At 37.5% G+C, this 20,535-nt stretch overlaps 1 protein-coding gene across 1 annotated transcript in view; it reads left to right on the top strand.

Annotated features, from left to right (window-relative positions):
- LOC122788697 (myosin-16-like) overlaps nt 1–20,535 on the top strand; it is a 949,629-nt gene that overhangs the window by 570,785 nt on the left and 358,309 nt on the right. The window contains exons 9-10 of the mRNA XM_044055593.1: nt 8,597–8,842; nt 13,680–13,797. Of these exons, the coding sequence (XP_043911528.1) occupies nt 8,597–8,842; nt 13,680–13,797 (364 nt within the window). The remainder of the gene's footprint in view (nt 1–8,596; nt 8,843–13,679; nt 13,798–20,535) is intronic.

Below are 20,535 nucleotides of genomic sequence, written 5' to 3' on the forward strand. Positions count from 1 at the left end.
CATTTTTGCAGCAATGTCTCCACTTAATAAATATACTAACCTTAGTCATTATACCTCTGTGCAGTTATATTAAATATGGGGGGGGGTTGTCAAATTTCATGTATGGATAAATTATCTTCTGATGCGAACTTGCAACTATATAGTCAATAAATAACTGAAATGGTACCCTACAAAAGTACTTTGACACTACTACACTGTAAGCATACTGGACAATAAGTGAGTCATCTTTTTCTATAGCTATTTTATCTAGGTCTTTTGTTGTACTCATGACACCAGAATACTAGTTATTTAGCTCTAGATTGGTATCATGTGTAAATAATTTTGAGGTGTTAAACTACTCCATTAAACATAGGCTATTCACCTATCCACTATTTCATCTGTTCTGGAAGAGACTCCTGGGTGTGAGTTCCCAACATATTCACATTGCAGGGCTGTATGGGTAAGACATGTCTACTCCACATCTTGCCCAGATGTAGTCATGCAATGTGCTGCAACACCAGTCAGCTCATTCTTATTTACAAGCATGTATTCTGTATAATCACCTCGCAACCCCAAGAAGTTCCCAATAGACTTTGCTGCAGTCTTCAGAAAAGGTTGGGTTTCTGTGGTGACTTGGAACCCTGTGCTGTGCACATGCCATACCAAAGCAGATGAGATGACTACACCTTTCCATTCTTCCATTGCCTGTTACTCTAAGTCGCTGTAACAAGCTGCCCTTTCCCCAAGATAACCTATCCCCTCCCCTTTAGCTAACTTCCCCCCTGAGTTTACTTCTAGCTGATACTATCTGTGGTTCCATTTTTAAATCCTGTTTAAGCATCCACATCCCATTGTGCTGGTCCTGCAGTTGGGCTGCTCGACTCGCCTCCCGGTAGGTTTAGCAATGTGTCATTATTAAAAACTGACCTTGTAGAGCACCTAATGAGATAACTCTGTGTAACTGATGGAATGTGTACTATTATTGGAATGGCAATCTTGTGCTGATGGCAATACAGTCCTTTGTCTACCTTAACGGTATAAATAGTGTAAGACTACTTGGGCTCCTTGCCTCGGCATAACGACTGTGATAAGATAACTAACAGTAGCATATTAATAGCAGAGAAGTTTGAGTTAGTTATTGCCTCATTAGATATATCTTTTACTACTGCATAACTGACTAGCATAAGGACGCCAACTAATAGGTGTCATGGAATGTCTATTTCTCTTGTTAATGCATCACAATGAATGTATATACCTGCTCATGGTGCCTGCCTGTGTCTAAAAGGAATTTAAATGTCATATGTACAGAATTTAGTACTAAAAGTTTTTTCAGTGCCATATGTACAGATTTTAATACATACTATTGCATACACTCTTTTGCCTTGCATAGCTGATTGTTTTTTATAACACTTGTGTCTATACGGATACTTCATTGCCATATATACTGTTTGGATATTCTAATGCATCACTGCCCTATTGCTTTGTATATCTAATTGTTTTTGCCTACGCAAGTCTAACCCTTTCCTTTCAAATGGCCTAGGGGTATTTGTATTCCCCTTGGGTTTAAGGGTAATTGTTTTATTGAGGCTCCACTGCCTAATTGCATTGTTTCTATAGCCTTTATGTGCTGCTTTCTACTGCTACCTCTCTAAACTTTCTCTCCCTTTACACGTACCCTTTATCTACATCTATCCCTAGTCTCTCTCTACTTACAGTACACCCTTATACAATCCTTCACTTCTGGATATCCCTTACTTCTGCTCCATCCCTCTACCTTTTACCTCCCCAAATGTGCCATTCACATTACCTAACTTTTTGTGTGTCTGTCTTTTACAGTCAGCCATTCCGGATGCTGCCTCTCTCCCTTTAAAGCATAAGGACTACTTTCCTGTTAAAATCAGAAGACACCCTTGAATTGCCTCCTAGCCAGGCTTCATTGTATGCTACCACAGTGAAGGCATCCCAACACAAGAAATTGTGAATGTATGTAGCCTTAAAACAAACAACTTGTAAAGTAATTTAATACCTATATGTGTTATTCTGACCTCCCGTGTGCACGTTAGCAACCTACCGCAGTCTGCTTGCCACTTCCCCCCTCTAGTTTTTTAACTTAGGCTTAATTGTAGTATAAGAAGAGTAGCTTATCATTTCTGTTTGGTATCTCCTTTTGCCACTAGGTAGCAGCATATACCACAGCAAATGCTCGCACAGCATTATTCTGCCAAAGTTTTTACCTAAAGATAGCTGTTATTTCTACTCTTACTCCCCATTTCTATAATTGTTAAATTCCCACTAGTCTCCTTAGCTAACAAGCCCACATTTAAAGGTTGTCTACACTACTTTCCCTTACAATATAGCTAAAGACCATCCTGATTTAATTTATGAACTGCAGTTACTGATACTTTTTCCACAGTACTCACTTCTTCTTTCTCTGTCTGCTCCGTTCACCCTACGGGCTCACTCTGTTCCCCTACCCTACCCTGCCCCCAATTCCCACCCACACCCAGTAGCCCTAAACGTATAGTCCAGTAGCCACACACCCCTCTTACAAATACCTATCAGTTTCCATCTGGCATAATTTCTCCCACCCCCATCCATTACCTATATTTTACTTGAACTTATCAGCTTTCATTGGGCTTTCTCCCACCTCCATTCCATTACCTATAGTTTACCACTCCATCTGCTAGTGTTGTATCACCAGGTAAAACAGTTCCTTAACTCACTAGCTCTATCACAGACAATGATATACTCCTGTTTACTACCCCTCTTGCTCACCCCATACCTCCTTACCTTGTATGAAAACCAGTTTCTCACAGGATTTCAGGTCCCAAAAGGCCATACTATCACCCCAGCTGTAAATCCTCCCATCTTTAACCATACCTACAGTACAGTGTCCTGTCCAACATCTTGTTCACTCTATCAACACATCAATCCTACACACATTAGCTATAGATCCAAACACTACCATAAACTTATAAATAAATTTCTGAAGTTCATCACTAGGTATAGACCTAACCTCATACTTGGTGGTGGTAACTGCCCTAACCCTGGCCCATCCACTTCAGATATACATACCCCCTCTACTTGCAGTCCAAGCTACAAACCTACAATTAATAGGCCAACAAACTCTCTCCTGGCCTGTCACCTCAGCATTAGAAGCATTAATAACAAGGTACATGAATTACATGTGCTCCTGGCTGTCCACTGCCCTGAGATTCTCTGTTTATCTGGAACCAGGTTAAAACCTAACACTACAGACAGTGAAGTGTTACCACCTGGGTACAACATACACAGGCTGGATCGCATTTCCTGGAAGGGGGGTGGGGAAGCCATTCTCTATAAATCTGAGTTGAATGTCACCATAGATGCTATACAACCACCTCAGATTAATAACTCAGAGATTCTTTCCACCAAATTGCAACTTAAAAATAAATGTATCAATATCATCATATGTACATTCTCCCAGGCAACAATATAGCTACACTTGAAGATGCCCTTCACTAGCTATCATGTCACTACCTCCAAGAAACACTACTACTCGGTGATTTTAACATAGACTGGGGCACCTGTTCTTCAAAATCCCCAACCACCCATATTAACCTGCATGCATTTACACAAATCATAACCATCCCTACCAGGATAGGTAAACCTAACCAAAAAGAAAGCATACTTGACTGGGTACTCAAATAGTCACCCCCAACTGTACACTTCTGGGACCCTCCCTGATGACCTAAGTAATCACCTTCTCACCTATGTAATTAAGCACAAAGCCAATAACCCCCAACAACCCTTACTTAGAATGGTAAGAACCAAAAAAAAACTTTGACCCTGCCAAATTCCAACAAGAACTAAACTCATGTAACTGGTCTATTCTAAAACACCTCCCCTTAGAGGAAGCAGTTGCATACTTTAACAACAAATTCCTGAGTTCCTTGATTTGCATGCACCTGTTTGCTCAAAAAGAACAAAGGCAAATACTGTGCCATGGCTGTCTAAAGAGTCCAAACTCAAAATTACCATTAGAAACAAAGCATGCGCTTTATGGTGTACTATTAAAGACTCCCAAGATCATATTAAATACAGGCAATCTAGGAATTAAACCAAAAAATCCATTTTACAAGACAAAAAACAATACTACTGTAATTTACAAACAATAAATCAAAATAACCCTCAGAAGTTTTGGGCAGGTTTAAAAAAACTACTCCATCTTGGACAAACTTCTACCCCTACCCCCACTGCTACCATTGATAAACCCCCTGAGGATGTCTCAGATAGTTTTAACCAATTCTTTACTGAAACAATACAAGCCCTAGCTAGCCAACTACTTCCTAGCTCCCCCAGCCCTGAAGGTATCACCCCTAGACACCGACGCTCATTCACCTTCCAACCTGTCACCACTTCACTTATCTGTACCCTGATCAAAAAATTAGAACCCACAACAATCTCTGCTGATCAACTCCCTGCCGGGTACCTACAAAAATCAGCCGATGCTATTGCATACCCCGTCTCAATACTAATAAATCAAACCATAGAAGAAGCTAAAATCCCCACCACCTGGAAAATATCCTATGTAATCCCACTTCACAGAGGTGGTAGCTCTACTGAATTATCCAATTATAGGCCAATAGCTATACTATCTCCACTTGCAAAGATTATGGAAAAATGTATTCATAGACAACTGATGCACCACCTAATCCAGAATCATCTTATGGCAGACACACAGCACGGCTTCCAACCTCACCACAGCACTACTTCAGCCCTCCTAGCCTTCACCAACACCATAAACTATAATCGCAACAATAATTATATCTTCTCAGCCCTCTTCTTGGATGTTTCCAAAGCATTTGACATGGTTGATCACCAACATTTGCTCCACTCCATGAAAACATTCTGTCTAGATATTAAAACCCTTCAGTGGTTTCAATCATATCTGAATGGCAGACAGCAGGTTGTCCTTTGGCAAAACAAACTCTCTAACCTCCTACCTAACACCCTTGGTGTACCGCAAGGTTTTATACTAGGTCCTCTGCTGTTCTCTATCTTCATTAATGATCTTTATACTGTCATCCCAAAAGTCAGCTGTATCCAATATGCTGATGACTCCACCATGATTTGCTCAGCCACATCCCCAACAGACTTATGGTCAGCTACCCAGTCCACCTTTAATACAATAGAAAACTGGCTTTCTGGTCGTTGTTTGATCCTAAATTCCAAAAAAACTAAAATACTGTTTTTCTCACCAATACGTAGGTCTACTTCATTCACCTTTACCATAAAAGCAAATGATGGCACAATAATCTCCTCTGACCCCTCTACAAAACTACTAGGTGACATCATAGATAATCTAAAATTTCAACCTACATGTTAACCTGTCTATCAAAACCATCAATAAAAAACTAGGTTCATTTTAAAGAATAAAAGCCTTCCTAACCCCTCCAGCTAAAATTCCCATTGCTCGCTCTCACCTTCTTTCAACACTTCTGTATGCATCCCCTCTACTCTCTAATTTTAAAAAGACTGCCAAAACTCCCCCCCCTCCCCACCAAAAGGGCAAATATCTATCCCAGCAGAGTGCTGCCCCCCTGACATCTCAGATGCTCAGGTAAGAGCCGTCCTCTCCAAAGCAAAAAACACAGCGTCAATGGGACCAGATGGTGTCCCGGGCTGCGTCCTACATGAACTCCAAGAAGAGCTAAACCCAACTACTGTTCAATCTCAGCCTTACTGCAGGATATGTGCCCAAAGAGTGGTGTACAGCAACAGTGGTCCCTCTCCATAAAGGTGGTGCCTCAACGGATCCTGGAAACTATCACCCCATAAGCCTGACTAGCTTGGTCTGCAAAGCTATGGAAAGGATCATCATGGACCTCATAAATAAAGATATTGGGGACCTACAAACACTGGATCCTACCCAGTTCGGCTTTGTTAAGGGCAGATCCTGCCTCTTAAATCTGGTTGATTTCTTTGAAACAGTCACCAAGGCCATTGACGAGGGGAAGGTGGTCCACACAGCCTACCTGGACCTCGCAAAAGCCTTCGATACAATACCCCACTCGGGCATTATAGATAAGCTCACCAGCTTAAATATAAACCCCTATGTCACTAGATGGATTGCAAACTGGCTCAAGGACAGAACCCACATGGTTAGAATTGCTGGAGCCATGTCAGACTCCAAACCAGTTACAAGTGGTGTCCCACAAGGCTCAGTCCTGGGACCTCTCTTGTTCGGTATATATTTCTCGGAGGTACAGGCCAACACGGAAGGACTGTGGCTGACCAAGTTTGCAGATGACTACAAACTGGGCGCCATAATCGACTCTCCAGCCAACACAAGCATCCTCCAAAAGGGCCTCATAGAAACAGACAACTGGTGCCAGAGCCATGGCCTCAAGCTAAATGCCAAAAAGTGTATAGTCATCCCCTTTGGCAAAAACAAAGTGCCCACAAATTACCACATAGGTGGTAATCCATTACATACAGAAGAAGTAATTAGGGACCTGGGGACCCAAGTTGATAGCAATCTCTCATTTGACAACCACGTGGCCAAAGTGGTTAGAAAAACATTTTATATAGCCCACCTAATCATGAAGGATTCACATCTAGATCAGGAGGTCATCGTGCCTCTTTACTCATCCCTCATCAGGCCCATAATTGAGTACAATGCCCTTTGGGATGTACCTTACCAGACACCTGCAGCAACTGGAAAGACCCCAAAGTACCTCACCAAGAGGATCAAAGGGCTCAAACAGATGCCATATGCTGCCCGGTTAAAGAAACTCCAGCTCTACTCAGTGGCATACCGCCTGTTCAGAGGTGATCTGTGCCTGACGTATAAAGCCATGTCCAACCCAGAATTAATGGACATGCTGCACCTCAAAAAATCCAAATCCCATCGAGCTACGTGCTCGAGAGACTTGAACCTCAGCACTGAAATAAATAGGACATGCTGGAGGGACAGATTCATAACCCAGAGGCTCCCTTCACTCTGGAATAAAATCCCAGTCCAGGTTAGGCAGAGTCGCTCATTGACTCTCTTCAAGAGGAATCTTGATGAGTAGATGGGAGATCGTAGGTTTATCCCGGGTATCACTTCTGTGTCACTGTTAGACAGAGGCACAGTATACTAACCTCGAAAAAGGGCATAGCAAAATAAATTTAAAATGGGTGGCGAAAGCCAAACACATTCTGGCTAGGCTTATAAATGCCCTAGGGCAGATAGCCTAGTATGAACCTATGAACCTATTAACAAACTCTCAATCTGCTACAGCCATGTTGCCAGATTTGCTACTGGGTTGCCTTTCAGGACACATCATTGTATCAATCTAAACCAGCTTGTGTGGATAGAACTACCCAGCCTACTCCAGTATAACCAACTGATTTTGGCCTATAAAATACTCTATAATCTGGACAATACTCCTGCACTTAAAACATTATCACCCCTTATAACAATCCTAAACCACTTCAATCCTCTAACAGACTACTAATTCAGACTAGTTGTTGTCTTTCGGCTTTTCCCGGTTAGAGGTCGCCACAGCGGAAATCCGGTCCGCTAATGATTGGCAGTAGATTTTGACAAAAGCCAAGGTGCCAACTCAATGGTCAACCATCAACGAAGGCAGGCACATTTACGCATGTCTTTCGAATGCCCACCCAACCGCGGGAAGGACATGCAGACTCCACAGAGAAGGCACTCTCCACACTCCAGCCGAGAATCGAATGGGAGAACCTCTTGCTGTGAGGCAACAATGCTACCGCTGCACCACCATGGCTTTCTCATTCAGCCGGTGACTCTCTCTTTGCCAAAGTAGGTAGATCTTGGAACTCTCTCCCACCCGATATTACTTTACTTTCTACCCTTTGTCAATTTAAGACAAGACTCAAACAACACCTGAGACCTAACTGGCTATGTCATTGCATCAAGCCTGGCTAACTCTCCTCTAGAATGAGTAAAAACTGTTAAATCTGCCAATTTGTGTAACTTAATCCTGACTTACACTCGGGATTACCACTAACCTGTGGAATTTAAATAACTTGTTTATGCATGTAATTACTGTAAATATTCTAATTGTAATTTGTAATGTTGTATCTGTAATCTTAGCTGCTTACCTTGGAGCTTTTCTCCCCAGGCCTCCTCTGAAAATGGACATGCATCCAGTTGGATTATCAAGGTCAACAAATGTAAAATAAATAAAATAAAATAAAAATAACCTCATCTTCTAATCTTTTATTCTTGCCTGTTATTTCCAGACTAGGGTATTGTATATGTTTAACTCAATAGGCACTAGAACAAGGTGTACAATAACTTTTTGCTGGTGTTCTGTTTTCTGCAAAAGTTATTTTCGACCATCTGAGAGTGAATGGGTTACTCTCCGTTTTTGATTTCATACTCCTAGGCGGTAGCTATGGTGTTGACAGCCTGAAGTTAACATATGCATTTCATGTGTTAATAACATTTTTCTCATGAATGAGTTTGAAATACTGACAGATCAAGTGTTAGTGATAGCTAGCTTTCACTTTCCTTGACTGCCAATTCTGAATGGCTAGGTTTTTGTATTAGTGATTGTGATTTGATTTTATTAAATCTCAGTTTCCTAAATATTAGTATAACTTTCCCCAGACTGAAATGAATAAGAAGCGAGACTCAGAACTTAATCGACTGAGAAGAGAATTAGATGAAGCAGCTTTACACTCAGAGGCTACAGCGTCTGCTCTAAGGAAGAAACACGCTGATTCTTTGGCAGAGATGACAGAGCAGTACGAGTCACTACAACGCACGAGACTCAAGCTGGAGAAGGAAAAACAGAACATGAAACTGGACTTGGATGACTTGTCAGTTACAGTTGAGAACCTACAAAAATACAAGGTATACAGTGTCACTGAGGGAATGGAGAGTTTTATTATGTGTGTGTGTGTGTGTGTGTGTGTGTGTGTGTGTGTGTGTGTGTGTGTGTGTGTGTGTTTTATGTATGTATGCATACATGTCTGTATGTTGTTTGTGCATTTGTGTGTGGCTCTGTGTGTGGAGTTTGCTGTTCTGATTCAGAATCCTGAATATGTCAGTAGACTGAATTATGGAAGGGGAAAATTAAAATACATAACAAAAATATAAAATGGGATCTAATTCAGAATTGTGACAAACTCTGCAAAATAAATGGTAATGATCATTGAGGGGAATGTAGCCTAGGAGAGTTGGGTTAATTAACTTTAATTGGCATTGGAGTTAAAAAATATGTTTACTGTTTTATTCGGCAGTTCTTTTCTTGCTTTAGGATTTTGCCATTTTATGGAATACCTTCCGACTTCCGTAAGTTGGTCGTACAGTGATTGGGATTGACTTATGTGTGGGTGATGCTCAGTTGCTAGGGCCTATACTTTTGGAGTCACATTGAGTTGAGGTGCATAACTCAAAGTTGCTTTCATTTATTACCTTCTGCTCACACCACATAAGGGCATTCTTTTTGCATACATTGTAGTTTGCTTTTGCATTGTCTGAAATAGCACCGTGGCAGAAAAATGCAGAACAGTTTTTAATGTATGTAAAAGAGAATGTCCCATGTTCAGGGTCCGTGGGGTGAATCGTAGTGAGAACTAATTATATGTATATATAAGTAAGTGTGTGTGTGTGTGTGTGTGTGTGTGTGTGTGTGTGTGTGTATATATATATACATACACACACACACACACACACACACACACAAGCATACATATATATGTCAGTGTATATGTGTGTGTGTGTATGTATATATATATATATATATATATATATATATATATATATATATACATGCATATCACATATATATATATATATGGGTCCCCTTCATATGGTCGACTTTTCAGAAAGTCGACTTTTATATGGCCGAGACCCTCTTCCACACTGTAGTGTGATCTTGGAGTTGGTATATTAAAGTTACAGGGGGTGTGGGGGGCATAGCCCCCCAGGGGGGTGCAGGGAGGCATAGCCCCCTTGCTAACAGTTTAAGGTAAGTGTTTGTTGTGTTATATGTGTTTATTTTACATGATCGGCTTTCCAAAAGTCGATCATATGGTCTTGGCTATATGAAAGTTGACTTTCTGAAAAGTCGACCATGTAAAGTAGACCTATATACACACACACACACACACACACATATATATATATATATATATATATATATGTGTGTGTGTATATATATATATATATATATATATATATATATATATATATATATATATATATATATAAATATATATATATACACACATATATATATATATATATATATGTGTGTGTGTGTGTGTGTTTATATATACATATATATGCACACATATGTATATATTTATTTATCCTTGCATTCCTTGCATTTATATGTAATTTCTCTACCACAGCTAAATGGTCCAATAAAGAGGTTATCTTACCCAGTCTGTTGATATTTTTGTTTATGTGCACTCTTGATGTGCTATCCCAAATCGACTGACATCCTTATTTCTTCTATCAGGAAATGTAAACATAACTTATGGAATCTGTCTGTGCAGCTTCACTCAAAGACATGACTTAAGGAATCTTTCACTGTAGCTTTACTCAGAGAACTGACTTAAGGAATCTGTCTTTGCAGCTTTACACGGAGACATGACTTAAGAAAAGTGTATTTGTGGCTTTATCCCGAGACATGACTTAAGGAATCTGTTGCTGCAGATGTTAGCAGTCGTGTTCAGCTTCCTCTGATAGTACCTGTTGTTTAAATTCTGGTTACTCTTCTTCCATATGTGCAGATATCTATTACTCCTCTGCAGCTTTCCACATTCCAGGTAAATATCATTGGATCTTATTCTATCTACTTAGAGTACTTCACCTTCAGACTGCAAAATTTTCTTTATTTTTTTTATTCTTGGTCTGTCTTCATAAATCTGTTTGCTTCTACTGATTGTATAATAGCAGTATTTCTGTTTCAACTGATTTCTGTAGAGCACCTCTCTTTCTGTTGATAGGTAGTAGGTAATTTCCTTTTCAACTTTCTGTTTGTTAACAACTGAACTGGTGGTTGACTGCAGCGACATTTCTTGTAACTCTTGCTACAGCTGTTTAACATGAGATAAACGTTTTCATTAGGTGGCTAGTTTAGGTGGTTTTGTGCACTTGTCCTTGGTCATCACAGACGAATGACTGGGATTACAAGCTTAAATTCTCTCTTATGTGCACATCTTCTAACTTTCTGATTTTTATATTCAGCACTATTTTTGGTTACAGGAACATCAGGTATCCTCATACTCAGGAATATAGACTTTAATGCATGAATCACACCTGAATTTTCTGCAGCCATCAGTTTATTTCACAAACTTTGGAACAGTACTCTACACATACAAGATGTCTGACTTCTTTCAGTTGGAACAAATCTGTGCCCACTTGAATTCAACTGGAACAAATCCGTGCCCACTTGAGTTCAACTGGAACAAATCTGTGCTCACTTGATTACAAGAATGTATATGATGTTCACTGTCAGGGTGACCACTAGGGTGTCCCAGTTAGTATCTTCTCTTCTGGATCTTCGTATTGTCATATATTGCAAATGGCACAATTGGCATTCTGGTTCAGTACACAGCATCTCTTATTCCTTCTTTGGGTGTTACTGCTCCTGGATGCGAGTCACATAACTTCTCAGGAACTCATCTCCTGATTTAAGAAACAAAAAACACCTCCAGGGGATAAATGCTCCACAGCTAAGTATGAATACAGTAAGTTCACAAACACAGTATAAGTAGTAGAGCAGACTAAGGCTGAAGAATAAATCCCACATGCAGCACTGGAATAAAACTGAATGTTTATTCATAAAACAGGAGCAGTCAGGCAAGCACTTTAACTCCAGAGGGCTTCTTCAGACCATTTATTCATCTCCTGATTTGACTGAGGACTATTTTTGCAAGTATTGAACATTAAGCCTTTGACACAACTTGCTTTTAAGTCATCCAAAAATATGACTTCTCATTGTAACTCTTACGTAAGTGCCTTTTTAAGTCAGTATCACCATATCTCTCTGTAATTCATTTACCTTTTCTTCTGTTATGGTGAACTGTAACAGTTCCCATGCAACCAGTTTTCATCATAATAGTGAACTGAAACATTTTTCCATAAAATCTCTAGTTCCGTTACCAATTCTTTATAGTCCTTTTGCAAGTACACTAAACATGTCTGGTCTGAGTGGTTCCGTTTCTGGTCTTTTTTTCATTTTCAGGTCACACAACTGTACATTAAGTAACATCCTCTGCAACTTGAAGAGATACCTTGTACAAAGGCTTTCTGAATATGTTTTGCAATGTCTTGAAGCATCATTAATTCTCAAAAAAGTTGTAAAGCCAAACATAGAAATTCGGAAGTTACATAACACAATGAAAGCCAGGTAAATATACAAAATATATACAATTTTTTAACTATGACATCAGATGTCTAGGTCTCATTCTGTGTGTGTGTGTGTTTATACATATACGTATACATGCATACATATATTTGTATATATATATATATATATATATATATATATATATATATATATATATATATAAATAAAAACCCTTCAGTTGATTGACCTTTCGAAATGCTGTAAGTTATATGGCCGAGACCATATGACCAACATGTTGGAAGGTTGAAATGAAAACAAAACAAAATAAAATCAGTGTTTTTTTCTTGTTTGTTTTTGTTTATTTTTTCATGGGGGCAAGCTGCCCTGCCCCTTCTCACCCCCTGCTAATTAAATATACCAACTCCAAGATTGCACTACATTGAGAAAAACAGAAAATTTCCCATTCCACAATGTACGGAGATCTCCATTCACACTGTTCAGCCTTCCAAAATGTCCATCATATGGTCTCAGCCATATGATGTTCAGCATTTCAGAAGGTCAATCAACTGAAGAGGATCAATACAGTTTAGCAGAAACAAAAATCTGCTAATTTTCATGTTTTTTTCAACAGAATGCACATTCATTTGTAGGCACTTTACTGTAGTTTTACAGATCTTTACAAAGTGATTATTTCTACCACTGACTCTATACATTTCTTTAAAGGCAGAATTGTACTTAGTCACATGCTTATAGCCACACCTAGTAGGGAAACTTGAATTTATGTTGTTGTATTTTTGTACACCATTTGTCTCTTCATATCTCCATTACCTTTGCAATATATTCTTACTTCATTTCTTATTTTTTTCTATCGCAATAACATATAGACATGACATAGTATATCTTTTAAGGTGGATTGAGTATTCAACTCAGAGTAAGGAACAAACTGAATTTCTGAAACCAATTTTTTTTTTTTTGCTAATTAGTTTTGAGGAGTGAAAGTTCCTTTTGGTAGCAGCTGGACCATTGTTTCCACTTTGGATTATACGACTGTACTTCAAAGCATACAAGCTGTTGAAACTAAACGTGTTTTTCTCTTCTGTGAATATTTCTGTGCCCTTTAGATATCTTTCTCCATTTTTAGTACCAATAGCATATACGGTTAAGCTTCCAGTCTCTCAGTCTTTTTTTTTTATGCAGTATTTGGTTAGATTATTTCTTTCTCAGAGAATTAAACTGAGTGTTATGGTCTTTGTTGATGCAGGCAGAGTGGTGATAAATACCTGGTGATGTAGGTCATCTTTTCTATGTACAGAAGTATGAATGTACATAGAATGTGCATAATTGTTTGCAGACTAAATGATTTCAAATATTTCATTTTGGTAACAGCTAACAAGTGATGCACAGATTCGAAAGCTGGAAGACTTACTTGCAGAAGCAAATTCCAAGAATGAAGAACTGCAGAAGGCTGTAGCTGAACAAAACCTCATCAGAAATAGGCTAACAGGTAATTTGTATGTTATTTTTAATATGCTGTTAGACCCAGAGTGTTTTGCCACCAGCCAGTGTACACGATAAATTACATGGGAGTATATACTTTGATCCATCATTGACAAGCTATGCTTTGCTTCTCTTTTCTTAACATGTAATAAAATTACACATTCATGTTCCTGTTAACCAGCACAGAACATACAATACATCAGCTTAAACTACCCAAACTGAGAATATGCTACTTTTCTGTACATTTCAGTAAAAATACATATTTATTTAAAAGGTACGGGTTCTATGAGCACATCAAATATAAGTATTAATAGAGTAGCGACTGATTTTTGGGTTTGGATGCAATGTGTAGTATACTTTATGGCATATTTGCTCAATAATTTTCAAGAAAGAAATAAATCTGAATTCTGGACAGAGGATTTACAAGATGGCTGCACACTAATCAGTTGGTTGATTAGAACTATTCCAGTTTGAAAACAGAAACTTCAGAAATCAGCCAGGAAAAAAATAATTTATTTTGGTAAAATTCTGTTAGTGATTGCTACATTGCCTGGATATCAGCAACTAAGAAGGCTAAAGAAAACAAGACAAATCAACTAGAAAAGGAGAAGTAAAAACACTGGTGAAAAAGAGCCATAAAAACAGATCAAGTTTCAGCTTCAGTATAGAAGATGGCTTCCAGTGATTTAGAGGGGAAAAAATCAAATGTATTCAGAGGTGTTTAAAATAATTGAGACTGGAGAAATATATGTGGTCAAATGACAAAAGGCTGGGAAGAATAGAATAAGCTTTAAGTAACTATTCATATGAGCTGATAAAACTGCAAAAATTAGAGGTAGAAATGAAGGAAGGACTGACTGAATTTGAAGTTTCTCATGCAGAACTGTTTCAAAAAATAGCAGGGCTAGAAGACAATGCATGCAAAGAAAATGAGATTTTTTTCTGTACCAGAGAACCTGAATGGGACAGAGTATATTAATTTTCTGAAAGTACCAACAAGCAATCTGAGTGGCAGTCCACAAGAGGATCTTATAATAGAAAGGGCACATTGCATGTTTGTGTGCTCCAAATTTGTCTATGAGAAAAAAGTCAGGACCTATTGTAAGAATAATGCAGTCATAGCAGCAGAAGGAGCTGCTCCTTACAAAAATGAGACAGAAGAGTATTATATTACCAGTTGAAGACATCAGAGTGTTCATCAAAAATGATTATTCACCGTATATCAGTCAGAAGAAAAGTGAGTGTAGCGCTGTAGTCAGAGGATGTTGAAAGGCATGGAGAAGATACGAACTGCTATATCCAGCTGTCTTCAGAATATTTTTTTTTTTAAAGGAGCAAAGACATTCTTTGAAGTAGTGCAGGTGAAGGAGGAAATAAAAACATTTATCCAGCAAAAAGTGAGCCAGCAAGTTGAATGAAAATGTTGTTTCTCATTCCTCCGAAAGTGGTATAGCCGATAGACAGAATTTCCAGTAAAACCCTCAGGCTTCCAAAGGAGAATGATTGTGTTACAGAAAAAAAAGCACAAGAGCTAATGAGAAAAACAAGGAGTACATTGAATTTGAACCAGAGACCCATGCTAGGTGATACAGAAGACAAAGAAGTGGAACAGCAAGAATCAGAAACCAGGAAACAAACAGGCAAACTGTAAATGGAGATTTCTGTAAGAAGCAAACTGGACATAAGAAATGTGTTTCTACAGAAAGTGGAGAGAAGAGTTGGAAAAAAGACTGGAAATTTGCTGATTATTTTAAATAGGCTCCTGACTACAAAGTATAATTTTTCCATTTTGTCATTAATGTTTAGAAGGATAATGAAAGAAGTCAAGAAGAAACTGTAAGTAAAATTTTCCCTTTTTTAGTTAATGTGTGTATAAACTGTAAGTAAAAAAGTTATTTTCTTGTCTTAGTAAACGTGTATAACAAATTTCTTGAAGTCAGCTGCATGTTACATTATAAAGCAGTTGTATGCAGAATGCACAGATATTCTAAATGTGGGGTGGGAGAATTTTATCAGTCTTGTCAGTTACTGTTGCTAATTACAGTGATTAAAGTATGAATGTACTTTTCTTTTAACTGCTAGTGCAGTTCTGAAATTGAAAGTCAGCAGACATAGGTAATAAATCAGGAAAAGACTGAACCGTAAACTGTGAGGTACTTGTATGATGAAACGTTAAAATTAGTACTTAAAGAAGTGACAAGCAGCATAGTGAAAATAAATGGTCTGTTTTATTGCAGAGAATACAACCATTTACATTCCTGCTAGAAATAACCACCTGAGTCTGAATCATAACAACACAAACAGCTTTTCCTGTAATAATAGCCAGAGCACTTTTTCTTAAGGCTATAATTCATTTAAATGAGAATATCAAAGTTGTTTTTCAAATCTAGGAGGCAAGTTGAGAAGAGACAAGGGAGGATGGTGCAGGTGCAGAATGGGAAACAGGATCTAGCGTGTGTTGTCAGCATTATTAAACCTAACTTTAGAATAGGTGAAGTCTGTGGGTACAACTGTTTATCTGGGGCATCTGCCCATATATGGAGCTCTAATTTTAATTTTTGGAAAATGCATACATGTGTGAGCTAAAAGGGCTATGTGGTTTAAAATGAAAATTTGCATTTTTGTATGTTTTTATTGAAACAAAGTCTGGGAAATGTGACACGGGTCTAAACAGTGATTAGAAGCTGGAATTACATAAAAGTTTAGCCTGCCAATCACTACTGCGTACATGTAAATTGCTAGTTGGAAAGATATGTTAACAAAACTGTCATATAGGAGAATATATGAAAGTAATAACATCTTATCAGAATGAGTGCCTTATCAGTCATATCATGAAATGTGAATGGCATTGTAAGCTTGGACAAGAAGCAAAGGGTATTGAATTATATTAAGAAGTGTAAGGTACACATAGTAATCTTACAGGAGACACAGTTAGAAATCAGCATGTGAATTTGGTAAAGAAAAGATTCCAGAATGGTTATTCAGAAAAGTATCAGGGACAAAGAAAAGAAAGGTCATCATACGGGTTGCAAGATAGGCTCCAATAGTGATAGATGAGCAGAAGAAAGACAAGAAGTGTAGCTTGGTGATAATAAGGAGTTATTGGCAAGGAAGGTGGAGGACAACGGCATGTATTTATATTCCATCTAAAACTGCTATTAAGAGCTTAAGAGAAATATGGGAGCGGGAACTAGCTACCTGCAGGGAATATTATTTATGGGCAGGAACTGGAATCTGATATGCAATAATGAAGTTTCATGGAGATCCAGAAGTGAAAAAAAGATGGCAGATTTCTAGAGAAACATATGAGAATATTTGGAATGGAAAATATGAAATTACTAGCAGGAACACCTTCAAGTTTTAAAAAAAATGAACACAAACAAAATAAAGCCAAACTGTTCGATCTGCTTCCAAATCTTTAATATCAAGTGTATGCTTCTTAAGATAAAATACATACACAAGGCAGATACTTTTATACAAGTGCAACCAGTTAATGATTGAATAATTAAATAACTGAATTAATCATCATGACAAAAACTCTCCTATCTAAAGTGCAATAAGCATAAATAATATTTCAACTTATAATTAATACGTTCATACTAAACATTTTAAAAGCTTAATAACAATGCATAAAATATTAATAAGAGAGTATCTGGCTGATATGCATGAGTTTTGAAAGGAAAGTTTGATTTGATAATAGCACCAGAGCACAAAAACTATTAGCACAAAGACTTAGGCAACAGAAAATAGAAAGGGCATTGCCAATCTAAGGGACCCTATGAAATTAAAATGTACCAGAGATCAGAGCAGTATTGGAGATATTTTAAAAATTCTACTAAAATCTGCATAGAGCAGAGGAATGATGGAAACCAAGAAAAAAAGCATGAATAAAACATTTATAGAAGACTTAATAATGACAGGTTAGAGGAAGATGGGATGCAAGAATTCATTGCTAAAATGGGACAGGATGTGAGAAAAAATTGTGATGTATAATCAATCAGTGGCGATATCTCCAGTAACAGATGGTATTCTTGTGGAAATTTGGAAGATAGGAGGGGAAAAGTGATAAAGATCTGGAAGGTTTTGTTTAATAATATTTTAAAGTGAGGGCCAAAATCAATATCTTGGAAGAAAGCTTTGGTGGCTGCACTACTCAAAGAGGGCATAGATCTTTAATTCTAACTTCATATGGATCGGTTTCAATTTTGAACCATAATTATAAAGTGTTTATGTCTATAATACATAAGAGAATGGATAAAGTGTTGACAAAACTGATAGATATGGATCAATATAGTTTTGTGGAGGGAGAAAAATATTTGACAACATAAATAGAACAATGATAATCCAAAAGAAAAGCAGAGTGCAAGAAGACCCCATTATTACTGACTTGTCTTCATGCAGAGAAGGCATTCAGCAGAGGTAGCTGGGATTGTATGACTAGTGCAATGCCATCATTTACATTTCCTTCTAGAACAATAGGGTTAATTAGTAAGACATACGAAGGGTCAGAGGTAAGAAGCAAGGTGAGAGGACTCCTGTCTTACAAGGTGGGTTTAAGCAGAAAACCCAGACAGGAGTATCCACTTCTTCTTTTGTGATTTGCCTTATGTTTAGAGACATTGCCAAAGAAAGGAAGGGTCTCACAAATATGGTACCTGCTATGGTACAGGAAAAATTAACCATATTTGCAAATGATATTATTTTGTATTTGATAATTCCAGAACAGCATATTTTGATGTTATGAAACTTTTTGAGACAGTTTCAGTTTTTTTTCATAATATAAAATAAATGAGTATTAGACAAAGGCTATAGCAATAAATTATATTCACACACATTAAATGATTCAGTTCAACAATACCCATATTTATGGGGAAATGAAAAGGTAAAGTATTTGTGTGCGTGGAGTAAAAGGGATTCTATTATGGCAGCTATAGATGTGTGATAAGAGAATAAACCAAAGATAAAACAAGCAATGAGAAGATGGAAGCTCTTAACAGTGGGTATGAATAGTACAGTAGAAGCACTGAAAATATTTTAGTCCCTTTAGTATTGTATTCAGGTGAGGCACGTTTTTATCAGCTGGGGAGAAACTATGGACCATAAGTAATAAATAATTTAATTAATTTGTTTGGGAGAGAAGCAGGGCAAGAGTTGTGTGATCCATTTTTTCACCCCACACAACAATGTGGTATAGGATTCCCCAATTTGAAGGGATATTTTAGTGCTTAACAGGTAGGGTGCATATACATAACACAAGCCAAAGTCCATAAATCAAAGTGGAAAGAAATGATGTTGAAGTGGGGGAAGTTCACAAAATAAGGAGAGAGTAGGATTTTGGATGCAGGCACTTAAAGAGAAAAAGTAACAACCATACAGAGAAATAGATGTAGAAAGTAAATTAAAATATTTTGAAAACTAATATGGTAATGGAGAAAAGAAATGTCACCAATGGGGATGACTATAAGTCAAGATACAGAAAATAGTCAAGAGGAAGCACACATTTATTGGTGAAAATTAGGAAAGGAATCAAGGTACTTGGAGCAAATAACTTGGGAAGGAAAAGTCATAGAGTAGGATGAGGCCAAGCAGAAGTGTGGGTGTGGATTGAGTTCTGCTTTCCCTGCCAGGGACTGATAGCACAGTATACAGATAGAGAAAGGAATAGGGAAGTGTTACATGAAAGACCAGCTCCAGTTGAGTTTAAAATTGAATCTAGAACAGAAGTAGTGTTAAAAATGGGATAATTAATAGGGCATGTAAAATAATGCATGATATCTGTAAGAATTAATCACATAATGAATGGGAAATTACATTAAAAATGCAATATACAAGGAAATAATGGGAAGGTGTTCGTATGACTCCAAATATACAACAAAATCTAGAAGGTTTAAGAGTTTTGCATGGAGGTATTTTCATAGGAACTTTTATACTCAAAGTAAATTTCAGAGAGATTTTTCTACAAGTGGACAAAAATTGCTGGAGGTATGATGGGAAAGAGTGGGGTACCTGAGAATATATGTTTTTTTTTGGGGGGGGGTGATACAATGAGTTAACTATTATAAATTCCTTATTATATTAATTTAAGAAATGTTGAGGGAAAAAATTATTTCAACTGAGGAAATCATTCTTTTGAGCTGGGATATAGAAATTGAATTTCCTAGACGCAGTAAGGCTCTACTGATTTTAATGCTGTTGGCTGATGAAAAAGCAGTTATGAAGAAATTGAAATTAAAAGCAAACTAACTGTAATAGAATTATTGAATTGTGTAGAAGGAGATAAAAATGGAGGTGGGACCTTTAGAAAAGGAAACAGTATATACATAATAATGTTCATGAGGAGGAATATTTCAGGTAAGGTAGTTCTTGAGCAATCTGTGTAATGTTAAGACCAAATTCATATTTATATAATGTGCAGAAAGGTAAATGAATTGTCTCAATGGTTTGCTTTCACTTTGTGTACTTCTGCCAGTATGCAATGTGTGATATTAATAAAGATGTTTTTAAAAAAGTTCTGGACAAACCAAAAATAATGTGAGGAAAAGACCCCGAATCTTGGCCATTGCTTAAATATTACTATAATACACTTGCAGGTGTAACAGAACAACAGTTTTTTTTTACATCAGTTTTTTTACATCAACATAGATTTTCTAAACAATATGAGCTATGAACCTAGTAACATCTGACATTATTGACTTACTGTAATCCACAGTGTTTTAGCAGAAAATCAAAAAACATATGGTGGACA

Source organism: Protopterus annectens, chromosome 14.part0 (genome assembly GCF_019279795.1).
Source record: "Protopterus annectens isolate FY-2018-M chromosome 14.part0, PAN1.0, whole genome shotgun sequence".
Taxonomy (NCBI): domain Eukaryota; kingdom Metazoa; phylum Chordata; order Ceratodontiformes; family Protopteridae; genus Protopterus; species Protopterus annectens.